Source organism: Aspergillus fumigatus, chromosome 3 (assembly GCF_000002655.1).
Source record: "Aspergillus fumigatus Af293 chromosome 3, whole genome shotgun sequence".
Classification (NCBI taxonomy): domain Eukaryota; kingdom Fungi; phylum Ascomycota; class Eurotiomycetes; order Eurotiales; family Aspergillaceae; genus Aspergillus; species Aspergillus fumigatus.
In genome coordinates, this window is record NC_007196.1 from 2,925,012 (window position 1) to 2,938,657 (window position 13,646).

General features: G+C 45.3%; 3 protein-coding genes across 3 annotated transcripts; all 3 read left to right on the forward strand.

Moving 5' to 3' along the window:
- Nucleotides 1-2,837: 2,837 nt before the first annotated feature.
- On the forward strand, nucleotides 2,838-7,657 carry AFUA_3G11170 (grainyhead-like protein). Its single transcript, XM_749409.3, has 6 exons — nucleotides 2,838-3,744; nucleotides 3,800-3,976; nucleotides 4,046-4,183; nucleotides 4,278-4,790; nucleotides 4,852-6,143; nucleotides 6,196-7,657. The coding sequence occupies exons 2-6, from the start codon at nucleotides 3,963-3,965 to the stop codon at nucleotides 6,516-6,518; spliced, it is 2,280 nt and encodes a 759-aa protein (XP_754502.2). The 5' UTR covers nucleotides 2,838-3,744; nucleotides 3,800-3,962; the 3' UTR covers nucleotides 6,519-7,657.
- A 1,604-nt stretch (nucleotides 7,658-9,261) lies between these two features.
- Nucleotides 9,262-10,818, forward strand: AFUA_3G11180 (uncharacterized protein; the record flags this gene model as incomplete). The annotated part of the gene is made up of 1 exon (XM_077804423.1): nucleotides 9,262-10,818. One exon carries the CDS (start codon nucleotides 9,262-9,264, stop codon nucleotides 10,816-10,818), a length of 1,557 nt encoding a protein of 518 aa, XP_077660574.1.
- A 1,555-nt stretch (nucleotides 10,819-12,373) lies between these two features.
- Nucleotides 12,374-13,115, forward strand: AFUA_3G11190 (uncharacterized protein; the record flags this gene model as incomplete). Its single annotated transcript, XM_749407.2, has 3 exons — nucleotides 12,374-12,449; nucleotides 12,522-12,578; nucleotides 12,637-13,115. The coding sequence occupies 3 exons, from the start codon at nucleotides 12,374-12,376 to the stop codon at nucleotides 13,113-13,115; spliced, it is 612 nt and encodes a 203-aa protein (XP_754500.2).
- Between the last annotated feature and the right edge of the window lie 531 nt (nucleotides 13,116-13,646).

Below are 13,646 nucleotides of genomic sequence, written 5' to 3' on the forward strand. Positions count from 1 at the left end.
TTCAAACCGTGGCTGAACATGATTTCTTAAAGACTACTATTGAGATCAAATAATACTCCAGCGATAATCCGGATCTGGTACGCTGCCGTATATCTACCCTGGAACCAGTGCCTTGGGGCCACGGTACTCAAGCAGTAGAACTAGAGGCTAGGGTAGTAGAACTCCGTTGTTACTGACAAATGGGAGATTCAGCATACGTACACAGGAAAAATATTCCAGTCCTCTAAGTACCGGCGAGTGCAACTGATATCGGATAACCAAAAAGAAAAAATCAACGACGGACAATGACACACATATCAGACGAAAGCTTATCAATAAGATAGTGATTGCTTTGCCAGCACAGGGGTCAAATCCTGGTAATACTTGACGAAACTGTACGATTAGTTATGTAGAAATGGATGGCAGAAGCGCTAAATCTTCTTGCATGGCCTTCACATTGCCTTTATTATGTAACACACTGGGGTTGTACAACAGTGATACTCATCTATTGTGGCGCAGTTAGTGCCTCATCTTGCATGGGGATAATCATATGTCCCTTGCATCTTAGATTGGATTATCAAACTTTGAGAGTGCTTTCCGTACATAAGGGCTGGTCTATCAAGTTGTCATAGAGTTTCGAAAATCAACCATTGTGGTTGGTCAGAGATACATTCGCCGTTGATGAATACAAGGGACTAATGATGTAATACTGGACTCGTAGGGCTAGTCTATATGTACTCGTTGCTATGTGTGAATTAGGAGATAGAAGAGACTGCCTGACTCGTCACCGTCCGGCTCTTAAACATTTCTAGACAATGTGTCAACCTTACCCATACCTTGCACCATTAGTTTTCCTGGTGAGACATAAATTCAAAACGGGGATGACTGTTCACGAATCTAAAGTGTGCAAGCCATGAAAAGATCCTACGATGCTAGGCTACTGAGGTAGTCGGAGTACGTGGTATTAAATATTCCTTACCCAATGCGGTAATAAGGCCATACCGCACAGTGTAGGATATTTCTTTTTCTCACTTTGATCATCCATCCCTCGTTTGCTCTTTGCTCACTGCGCTTCCGAATTGAGCCAATCAGCGAAGAGGTCCGGCTTGCCGATCAGTAACACTAAATAAGGTGAAGTGCCTGTTTTTAGACCATAACAACTTGACAAGACCATTTCTAAGACATTATATAGACGACAGAGCTTAATAGAGTACTTATCAGTATCTACATGTTCCAGACTCCGTCTGGCCAGAAAAGAAGCACTTTCAGAATGGCTACTGAACACTCTAGTCTCAACAACTCCCCACCTCACAATATATGATTTCGCCACATGTACTTCTGAGTATTGTGGATCTCTGAGAATTAATTTGTAAGCACATCATCCGAATTTCGGAATGACTCGAGTGTATGAAAAAAAAAAAATGATGAACAATAAACGATTCGGGGATTCTCATGGAGATGGAACAGGAGGTGCTTGTGTAACATACCTATTTTATTGGCGAGCTTGCACCTGCCAAAGAAAATGTCATTGGGGGGTACTTTGACCGGGACGGGAAACGGCGACGCCAACGGTCATGCGGCATGCCTTAGGCATTCACGTCTATTCCTCCGTCAATACAGAAAGCCTGCATCAAATACGTACCTTACCAGACTGTCAGTACCTCGCTCCAACACTGCCGTGAGCATGTCACAGGTGTTACAGGGCTTGAGAATGGCTGGAAGAAGATTTGTTTGCGAGGTTTCAGGTCGAGGGTACAATGCTTTCATGCTAATCTCGTCATCTAGGTACATGCGTAGCATTGCTGCACCGACAACAGTAAAACTTACTTCAAGGGCTTGGTGTAGTTAGCTAAACGCTTTCTAGGAGAAAAGACAGTTTTCAGGCGTCTACCAAGCCTTGCTGGCGCAAATGGGTTGTGTCATCAAGCAGTTCCTGTGTACATTGCTCAATGTACTTTCGGTACTTTGGGGGCATGGCAGTGGTTCTATGCCGTAATGACCGCAATTTTACGGCAGCTCAAGATAAGGTTGTTCAATGTCTATTCTACTTTTCTCGACAGTGTCTCATTCTGGCTCGTGCAGTTCCCCCACAGCCCCCAACAATGACGTACTTCTAATTTGATTTCCTAAAAACGAATCGACGTGCCCAATGGATTGACTACGCTACTTTAGATAACCATCGACTACTTATCTGTATGGACTCAAATTTCATTAGGGTAAATCCTTAGTTAACCGCAGTATGGTTTACTGGAGCTCCTGTGTACCAGCTATAGAGCAAATGACTTGCGGGAGACGTAGGAGGCGCAAAGATTGATGATGGAATCAGTCGCACTACATTGACAAACCTGCCAAACAGACTATATACTGTCTGAATCTGGAAGTCTTATCACATGTCTTATCAAAGGTAAGTGGTCATGTTGAAAGACCACCCTTCGCCCCTATAGTTTTATTCTACCAGCTCATATGTGAGGATGAACTTTAGCTTGGATGGTGCGTTTCGAAACCTTCTGTATGCAGGGCAAGTCCAGTATTTCCCTTTTTTCTTCATGTGGGCTCTCAGAATGCCAATATCATCAGACTGATACCACAGTCTCTGAGATGGGGCGGACTTTAGGACATGGATCTAGCTAATTGCGAGGTCCCACACATTGATGATTATATTCCGATAGTATAGTTGGTGGACAGGAGATGATGTCATATATGGTTCAATGAAAAGGTAAATTTTTGTTGACTTGACCTTCTGGGTAAATTTTGCTATACGCGAGGGTGTACGGAGTACAGAGTACCTTACTCCCGCTCAGTACTGTATTTATTAGACATTATTACACATTATAATACCAATAATACCGGGATGCATGGACGCAACTTACTCAACAGAAGATCGTTTTACAAAATACCGGGTCTCCACCCCTCCTTCTACCTCCCCACCGATCCATGGGCCTTGTCCATTTGACTCCCCAAGAAGGTGATTACGGCGGTCAAACTCTTTTTCGTTGCTTTTTTAATTAAATACGCATATTCTGAGGGAAGATCAAAGATGAAGCCGGAGAAAGGATAAAGGGAAAGGCTCCAGAAGCATTTCCTCCAGACGAGGTTTTCACTTAAATCTCTTCCCCATTTACTATTCTTTTCGACATCACCACGTTGCCCATGTGGCCCCTTTCGGTCTGGTCTGTTTCCTAAATTAATTCCAGTCTTCTCCAATTCCCCCGGGCAGAATTCTTTTTCTCGACTCTCCACCCCAGGGACCTGTGGTTCTGAGCAGCTGGGTTTTCTAAATCATCACTCGCTGTTCGTCCACACAGCCTTCCGCCTGTCCATTTCGAAGTCCACTACCATTGGGGGCTTCAGTTCCTGCGATTTAGATCCTCTGCGCATTCTCCCAATCCACACCCCATTATCAACCATCTTCTTTTCGCCCCTCGCTACTCATATCGCGCCTTCACGGATATCTCCACCATTGACGCGACTTTGTTGGTTTGACCTACATCATCATCTAACTTCCTCTCTCATTTCCTCTTCCACCTTCTGGAAACCACGATCGTATAAAACCTTCCTGTGTCCGTGGTGTCATATCCTCCCAGTCACTACCGTCTCCGCCGATAAAGGAACGCTTTAGCTACAGCAAACTTCAACAATCCCACATTTCCGCAACCCCTTCAAGTCTTTGATTTCTTTCTGCGGAACCTTCGATAAAAGAATCTTTAATCACAAAACTCATAGCAACCTGGATCCAAGTGGTCACTTTTGGGATCACATTAAGCTGTCAGTGATAACCACCCCAAAATTATCATAGTACGGTGCCAACGCTTTGAACAAGAGTGTTTCCATCAGCTTCAGACCATAACTGCCAGTCTCCTCCCAGTGATAGTCACCCCGCCTGATCCGAATGCTGAGTCTAGCGGCGATTCGTCGATCACCGTTCTTGTCAACCGTCAATTCCGCTTGACTCTTTAGCTCTCAGACATCTGTGTTTACCCACAATGTTTAGCAACAGGTATGTCAAGTTCGGTGTCAGTGCTTTATTTACGGCAGGCTCCTAGGATATATGCTCACTCACAGGTAGAAAAAACTCCCAGAAGCCAGACGATGAGTTCATTCAACGATTTCAGAAAACTTTCTCGGAGGTTGTCCCCCTAGGCTCGCAACGCAACGCTCCCGGTTTGGGGCAAGTGGCTGGCAACCAGCCTATCACTCCGTCTAGGTATGTAATCTAAAAGTTCTACATTCGTTCATCACTCGCCGGTGCTTGCACATTATTCGATCTGGCATTATCTGACTTTATCCCCCCCAAAAAGGCTCATGGAGAGTGATGGTATCAAAGTCAACGACACTACACCGCGCGCCGCACAAGACTTGCGATTTACACCTTCTTTTGTCGACCCGAACTCTCTATCCTATATGAACTTCCCAGCCCAACAGAGTGGGTATTACACACCGAATTCGGAAGGTTTGGGGCCATTGTTTCATAGCCAAGCTGGAGACCTACACACGCCCGGCATGAGCATGATCACACCAATGTCCCTTACCCAACAACTACCCGGCCCAACCTTAACCGCTGGTGGCCAGGCATTTAGCCTGGACCACTATGATCAGCACTATATCAATCCACATTTTCACAACCCACAGGCATTCGCCCCACAACCGTCTTTCGCACCCAGCGCATTTGTTCACCGCGATTCAGGCTACGACGCTATGGATGAGTCTGTGGATGAAATGTCGCTAAATGATGTCGATATGCAGGGAAATACTTCCCAGTTTGCCACTTCAGCCGCACATGATCTTTCAGATACTCCAGGATCTAGTGAGAAGTGAGATACTCTTTATGTCCCGTCACTGTTAGTTCTAAGACTTTCTAACCAACATCCTTAGTTTCCGCTACCATGTCACATTGCGTGCCCCAACTGCGATGATAAAGCACCAGAACGAAATTCCCATATCATATCTAAACAAAGGACAGGCTTATTCAGTTTCTGTCATAGACTCGAACCCGCCGCCCATGACGGGCCATCCGGTAAGATACCGCACGTTCATTCGCGTCTCTTTCCAAGAAGAGGAGCAGAGATCAAAGCCTGCTGCTTGCTGGCAATTATGGAAGGAGGGACGTGGCTCTAGCGAGGCGTATCAGCGAGGCGGCAAGCTCCAGGCGGTTGAATATGTCGATCCGACCCAAGGAGGCATTGAAGATCACAAGCAACGGCAAATTCAACTAGAGAGCGCTTCGTTTGATGGATTTTGTGTTACGTGGACCGCCAATCCGGCGACTGGAGTACCTGAATGCGCCATCTCCGTTCGCTTCAATTTCCTATCCACGGATTTTAGCCATTCAAAAGGTGTCAAAGGCATCCCCGTAAGACTTTGTGCCAAAACGGAGATGATTGGTCCGGAGAGCGCAGACTCTCGCGAAGCCGAAGTATGCTACTGCAAAGTCAAGCTTTTCCGTGACCATGGAGCGGAACGGAAGCTGTCTAACGACGTCGCTCATGTGAAGAAGACCATTGAGAAGCTGCGCCAGCAGATCGCTCAGGCTGGAATAGGTGCAGGCAGTTATGGCAAGCGGAAGCGAGCTGGTAACCCTATTTCTCTGAAGAATTCTGACCAACGCCCTGCGAAGATCTCCAAACACAAGAGGACTTGGTCAATGAGCTCACAGGATGGCGACAAACTGTCCGTGGAAGATGATCTTCATGCTAAGTTAGCCATGTTGCAGGACATGTTCAGTTCCACTCGGCCAATGAGTATTCTCGGACTTCGGGGCGACGAACAAGACGACCCGGATCTATATCCCGTGATCTTACCTGGCGACTCATTTGATCAGGTGAAGAAGGAGGGCTCAGCGAAGCCCGGTGACCCTCGTCTTAGTATCGATGCCTCTGCTTATACTCTGTCACCGACCAGCAGCAATGTTTCGATCAACTCTCCCTGTCATCCCCCACAGCTTCAGCAGCAGGGACATTTCTACGATTCCGGTTACCAGGGATCAATGGGCAACTCAAGGGACAATTCGCGACCTAGTTCGGAATTCTCTGGAGAGAAAATGATTCTCAAGCACCCAGTCAAAGTGCAGAGAATCTCTGGAGGCTCGAATCTCCCAATGGGATATATCGAAGCTGTGGATATCGATCCCACCTATAGACCACCTGCGGAGCGTCCTCAAAAGCCGAGTAAGTCGACCACGAGATCCTACTTTGAGGCCAAAGTACTGACCTAGTCTAGTTGCATGTTTCTACATTCGCTTTCCACGGACCCACCAAAACGGCGATGATTATTACCGTGCAGTCTATCTGACCGAGCGAACCGTTCGTGATCTGATGGAAAAGATTTCAATGAAGCAGAAGATCGATCCACAGCGTATAGTACGCGTTCTGCACGTTAAGGAGAATGGCCTCAAGATCATGGTTGATGACGATGTGGTCCGTGAGTTGCCCGATGGCCAAGATATGGTCGTCGAGATTTCAGAAGCATCAGCATTCGACAATGCAGTCGCAAACAGTTCCGATCACCTAAATCCTGCGGTGGAGGTCAAATTGAGCTACTGATGCGTCAAGGCTGGATTTAAAAATGCGTTGTCTTCCAGAAATTTGTTGACTCAGAGACTCTTCTTTATCAACGGCGAAGCAAAACCCAGATAAACGAGAGCCAAAAACGCTAACTTAACATTTGGCGATAAGCAAGATTCCATCCCGGTTTAATAACCCATCTTATTTGGCGCCTGGCGCGCGTTGGGCAAAGAAATGGTATGTATCTAGTGCTGCCATGTCCTTGCTTTTCCTTTGCGGTTGTGGGCTTGGCTTGCTTCCCCTTCCCGCGGTTTTTTTTGTTTTGATATTATTGGGGGCGTTGATTGCGGGGATAATAAACGAGTTCCCGGGCAATGATACCCTGTCGCAATATGATTGTTTCGTTGATTTTATTTGATTTTATTGATCTCATCCATCTCGATATTTCCTCACTTCATGTGCATATCTTTCTTACGACCTCTTCCACCTTCCTCCGCACCATATACTGCACTATCTTTGCTTTAGGATTGTTAAATGTGCAGTCGCATATCAGCTTATAATCCTGTGAGGTTTCTTGCTACAGTTTCCTTTGCCTTCTGATTGTGATTTCAAGAACATGGTTGGGGAACAAAGCATACGAGATAGATACCCTGTGCCATTCTGCTCTGTTCTGCTTGCTTCTTTTTCTTAATCTTGCAAAGTATTATGTGGTTTTTCGGGACTTGAATGAGCACTACCCCTCACTCTTGACTCTGATTGTTTTTGATACAGATTGTCGTGATGGCCAAAGGCTGGTGTGTCAGTGGTCGTCTCGTTCTGTGAAGGCTCAGAAACTGTGTCTAATTCAAAAACAATGTCACAAACCGCTCTTTTACATGGAAAGATGTCAGAGATGGATCTTTCTGGTTCATGTTATTACAATACAGCATAGGAAGAGAATACACGATCACCTTTGATTGAGATATATATATATGAGAAGCTGTGGTGTGACTGAGAAATAGGCGATTAGGAATTACGTCGTAAGCTTAGGCGCTAGTGTGAAGCGTAGTATGGAGTATGGAGTCAAGAGGTACAGAGTGGTCTGTGTATAATCAGAATAGCATGCCAATACAGTAAAAGTCCCTCAAACCTTCGAGATATCAGTAGGGGTTTCTGAAGCTAAAGACACTGGTAAGTAAGAAAGTATCCGTGAGTACAATGTCAGCTCTAACACAGAGCATGTTAGTGTACATGTCTACCTGCCAATCTACTGAGTACTATCGACTGCGTACTCCGTACTCATTGGGCCCTTTGGGGGTGGCGACCATGAGATTTCAGGTCCCACCCAAGCATAGACTAAATGGGCTTGGACCGTGAGTGGCCGGGACCTCTACCCCCAGTTAGAAGCTAGACAAAAATTTAAAATACAGCTTGTTCTCTGGATACCCCAAGATCAGCAGTCTGAAACTGTAGTGTATTTAGCTGTTTATTTACAGTATAGAAGACACTTTTCAGAACAGATAAGAGTAATGTGAAAAGTCCAATAACACACAGAGCTGCAGATGACTTGGCCAGAGACTCTAGATACAAGGTCAGGAGAGTACTATCTCTGCTGTTGTTTTAATTCCATATTTGAGTTGTCGCCAATGAAAGGTCAAACTGAAATAATCTGTGTTTGATTGTGGGGAGCCCCCATGTTTGAGACCAAAGTCGCCCTAGCCGTGCGGGATTTGGGCAAACATTCCAGTCGATCCTGCTCCCCGTTGTTAATTGCTAATGGCACTCCACTGCGACCAGTGTCTATTAGGAGCTTCAAAGATAAGTTCGCTGTTTATTGTTTGTATTTACACTTTTTCCACTAAGGCAGTAGACATACTCTAGGCCCCCAGTCACATTGTGGATTGATCAATGAGCTCCTTTGGGCTGAGTGAGTTACGCCATAGAGGGGAAGTCTGACTCAAGAATCCTGATAGGCTCAGATCACTGTTGTTCATGGGCAATTGAGACAATTTTCAAATCTTAATTGAACTTTGTGTAAGGAGATTCAAAGGTGACAAATTCTTAAGGTAGTATGCATGGTACTGTCGCACAGTCCTGGGAACTAGTGGGAAATGTACATGCCATATTATTTGCTGAAGAAGGGATGACCCAGATTCCTGTGTTCCAGATTGTGCACGCAGTGCGTAAGCCATGGCTGGACTAGCGGTTGTGCTTTGTGTTAGGCTTTGACCTTAGCTATTCTCTTTCGATGGGATTTTTCTTCAACCAAACAGTAGATGCTTAGGATCTTCATCCCCTTGCGACCTGCGTGTTGATGTGATATCTTATTTTTTGTTTTTGTTTTGTATTGTCAGGAGGGCTCCTTATATTTTTTTTCTGGTTACAACCATATGATACAGTTTGTTTCCATTTTACCTATAAATTAGAAAGAGTGTTTGTCAAGGAAGGATGTGGCCAAAACCCGCCATTCTCTGTGGTACGGAGTAAGGAGTACAGAATCAGGAAAGCGGATTCTGCCGCTTGATGCGCCAAACTCTCCTCAGGATGGTGACGTCAATAATTCCGTTTAGTCTGGACCTGGCTGTTCCTCGGGCCTTGGCATGATGTCATAGCATTCCTTTACAGTAAAACCTCGTTATAACGAGCCTCGCTATAACGAGAACCTCGATATAACGAGATTTTTTCCTTGCTTCAATTAATTCTCCATATAAATAACGAGATCCCTCGCTACAGCGAGTCTCGTTAACTTTGCCTTATCTCCCATACAAAATCTCGTTATATCAAGGGGTTCTTATTAGCTAATATGCCTCAGAGGAAGCCTATCTCAACGTCCCAGAAGGCTGCTTTGCGAGCCCAAAAACGCCTCCATCCAAACGCAACACAGAAAGACCTTCGTAAATGGTTTCAGGAGACCTACGATCATACTCTTTCATCTGGTCTCATCTCTGATATCTTATCCCGCAAATACGACTATCTTGATGCCGATTCCCTCCCTACCCGCGATGCAAAGCGCCAACGCCGTGAGAACTGGCCAGAGCTAGAGAACGCCTTATTTGAGTGGATAATACGTGTGGAGGAACAAATACCTATCTCTGCAGAGATTATTCGACAAAAGGCTCAGTCTTTTTGGGAGAAGATCTACCCAGGGCAAGAGATGCCAACTTTCAGTAATGGATGGCTTCATAACTTCCAGACAAGGAGGTCAGTAAGATGGTATCGACATCATGGAGAGGAGGGAAGTGTTCCAGCTCAGGCAGATCAAGAGATGCTTGAGATTAAACAAGTCTTAAGTGTGTATAGCCTTAAGGACCAGTTTAACTGTGATGAGACTGGCCTCTTCTGGAAGCGGTCTCCTGCACGGAGTCTTTCAACACGTCAACTTCCAGGTCGAAAGAAAGATAAAGCACGGATAACGGCCCTCTTTTGTTGCAATGCGGATGGCTCTGAGAAGCTATTACCATGGTTTATTGGTACAGCGAAGAATCCCCGAGCTTTCCAAGCTGCTGGTGTTAATATACGGAATCTGAATCTTATCTGGCGGAGTAACCAGAAAGCCTGGATTACAACATCAATATTTACAGACTTTCTTCGTTGGTTTGATAAGCAGATGAGTGGACGGAATGTTGTCCTTCTTATGGATAACTTCTCTGCTCATCAAGCTGCTGTAACAGAGATTCAATCTAGTGGTTATCCACTACAGAATACTCTTATTATATGGCTTCCTGCGAACTCTACCAGCCGATACCAGCCTCTTGATCAAGGGATTATCCACTGTTGGAAGTCATACTGGAAACGATACTGGATTCGCTTCATCCTTCAAGAGTTTGAGCTTAATCGTGATCCAATTGCGTCAATGAACATTCTACGAGCGGTTCGATGGGGAATCCAGAGCTGGGAATTTGATCTTTCTGGGCAGGTAATCCAGAATTGCTTTCAAAAGGCTCTAGATTCTCAACCATCATATCGAGAGCCTGTCGATCCAGCAGTTCTGGATGATATACAGAATGCTTTCTCTCTTCTTAAGCTCTCTACGCCTATCCAGGACCTAATGGATATTGATACCTTTCTGAACCCTGCAGAGGAAGCTGTCCAGGATACTCTTGAAGATATTGAGAGCCAGATTCTAGCTCAGTATGGGCCAGAGCTTGATGATGATTCTGAGGAGGAGCTTGAAATTCTACCACAAATATCACTTGATCAGGCATTGGATGCACTAAGAACACTTCGTTTATATGAGGAGCAGCAGGCAGAGGGCATTCCTAGCCTTATATATGAGCTAGATAAGCATGAACGTATCCTTTGGGGTCGAAAGCTGAGCCTACAGACTCAGCGGGATATTCGAAGCTATTTTACAGGCTAAATTATATATATCCTTGATATAACGAGAACCTCGTTATAACGAGAAATTTGGACTGTCTGGAATATCTCGTTATAACGAGGTTTTACTGTACTTTCTGGAGGGAATGGATATCTCCACGCGGGTCGTGCCGATGTGGAGCTTGCCAACTGAACCTGAGAGTCTCGCCCATGGACAATCAAATTCTGACCAAAAATAAAATACCTTCCAGAAATACTGTTTATTACGGTATACAGTAGACGATCACGCACAACATGTTTGTATTTCCATACAGAGTAAATTTGATGCTATACCACTGCGAACTACTCCGTACCTTATGCTTGACCGTTGCTCTACTACTCATATAGTAGTTCATCAAAGCATGGACATGGATGAATAGGGCTTTCTATAAGACTCAATAGAGTGTGATTGCGTTGCTCATAATCTACACACCGGTAGATTTGCACCTGCTCGATACTGATAGCTTATGGAGGCCAACACCTTGCAGCTGTACATGTCTAGCAAAGCTAAGGTAGCTGCCCTATAGTTCAGTAGTATACTAGTGGATAGTTGGTAGTATGCCAAGGTCTGTCCAGGTTACTCGAAATTGCCTGTGCCAGTCTTTTTCTAAACAGCACGGTGATAAGCAGGGCAATTATGCTTATTTCTAGCGTCTGCTAGGAGCTCTGATCAACGCCTGCAGTCTTTGCGGTCTTTACCATATTTAACAGGGTAAGTGGCAAATGGAAGCTAAAGTCTGGAGTACGGCGAACCTATCTATCCTGTTTTGATGAACTCTACGGTCTCGTTTCAGGGCACAAGGGAAAATCCGAAGGGACTATGGTAGAAATGTCTCAGCAATTCTGTGATTTATTGGTCGAATCCATGATTTCGAGGTGGATCTATCCTTGAGTAGCATCCCTAAAGAGCCGGATATCATCAATACCCAGCCGTTATGATTAGTCGTACTCCCGAGGATAAAAATTCCGTGAGAGCCTCAATGGTACATTATACAGTCATCGATAGGGTTGAATCAGCTTGTCACATTGATCAGTCGATCAATTAGGCTGGCCATACCTGTTTATTGGAATCGCATCAGAACAAACGCGGTAAGCTACCGTTTGTCATTCTCAACAGGGGGATCAAATCTATACCAGAGTCTTGAACTTTGACACAACAGGCTACACGACAGACAGTAACTGGGGGAGAGACATTGTACTTCAAGTCTGACTAGAAAGAATGGAAGAATCTATCTTTATCTTTGTTGTCGCGTTCTGGTTGATGGACGCTTCATTGGTGGTAGTCCACACACCTACACTGTATACAACTTTCCTATTTGGGGAATGTCGTCACTGTCGCACTTTCTGTAACTATTGTCTTTGGGCATCAAACGACCTTGCAACTGACTCTCCCCTTTCCCTGGTCCTTCTCTCCTCTACTTTTATCTCTCTTTTCTTCCCACTGCTGTATCCTGTTCTTCATCCAGCCATCCGTTTCAACACTTTCAAATCATCAAACTTGTCTTTCTGTATCAAGGTTCCTTGCTGCTCTGTATCTGCTCGTCTTAGAAGTGACCAACATGACCAATATGAACTCCCTCAAGGCTGTTTTCTGCTTCGCTGTTTGTTACCTCGCAACCTTGAGCTCTGGCGTAGGTAAGTTTTGTCTGATTCCGAGCCCTACTCGTCACCCCATCTGGAGTGTGCTTCCTTAATATCTTTCGGCAGGATTGATAGAAGGACTCAAAGTCGTTGATGACGATCTGAAAGTGAGGAATTCAAGCGGTGAGTTTTGATGTTGACTACCTAAATGCAAATCTTGCGTATGCTGACAGCATTATAGTCGAGGAAGTGGTCGTTCCACTGGCCCTGAAATATCTGGCTCGTGCCGGTAAGCTCTCTGCCCTAACAATGCCCACTGCTTCTTTTCTTGTGATCTTCCCACGTGCTGACAAGTCCTCATATGCAGATACTGTCACCCTCACTGTCACGGAGACTGTGTGCGACTTTTCAAGCACGACTCTCTCAAAGCCTTCTACCACCATTTGGATCCCGCCAATTCCAACCATGGTTACCACCGCTTCGATGCCAACATCTCAGACTAGCGTTTCCACGTCTGAATCTTCAACTACGTCGTCTGTAGAGCAGACGGCTTCCCGCCGTACCAGCTCGACCAGTAGCAGCGATGCTTCTGCTCCTGTGCCCAGCAGCAGTGAACCACCATTCGCTCCTCCTCTATCGGATTCTGCCACTGGTCAAGGGAAAATACACTTTGCTTCTCTGGTATGGACCTTGGTGATGACAAGTTTCATGAACGTATAGGATGCCATGTTCTATCAGTCTTATTCCTCTTTTAGAAGTCGGAGCTCGCGAAGCAAACTCTGATATCCCCGTTCAGAGCAACTGGTACGACTGGCCATGTTCTAATTCTGATTTCAAGAAGCTCACGCTGGTCGGGTTGTCTGTGTTTACCTGTTTTATGGGGATGCGGTAGTGATGTGCTGCTCACTTTTATTGATACTCAACAAATTTAATAGTTTCCAATGGAGCTTAAGACGGCTGATATCCGCATGGGTGTGATCACGTTCCGCACTCAAGTAATATAATGTTAGCATTGTGATTGTTGATATGGGTATCTTCAAAGAACCAAACATATAATCGCCCATCTAGTCGCATCATTAAGTTGTAGAAGAGTTACCTGACCGACCAATGTCATAGACCTTCTCTCCAGTGACTGGTCCACCAAGCATAAGCGCCGAGAATCAGAGAGCATCTTGAGTACGATGCATAAAGAACATGAGACACCATTTCAGAACTGACCTTGACCGCTCAGTGTTAGAACGGAAGAATTCA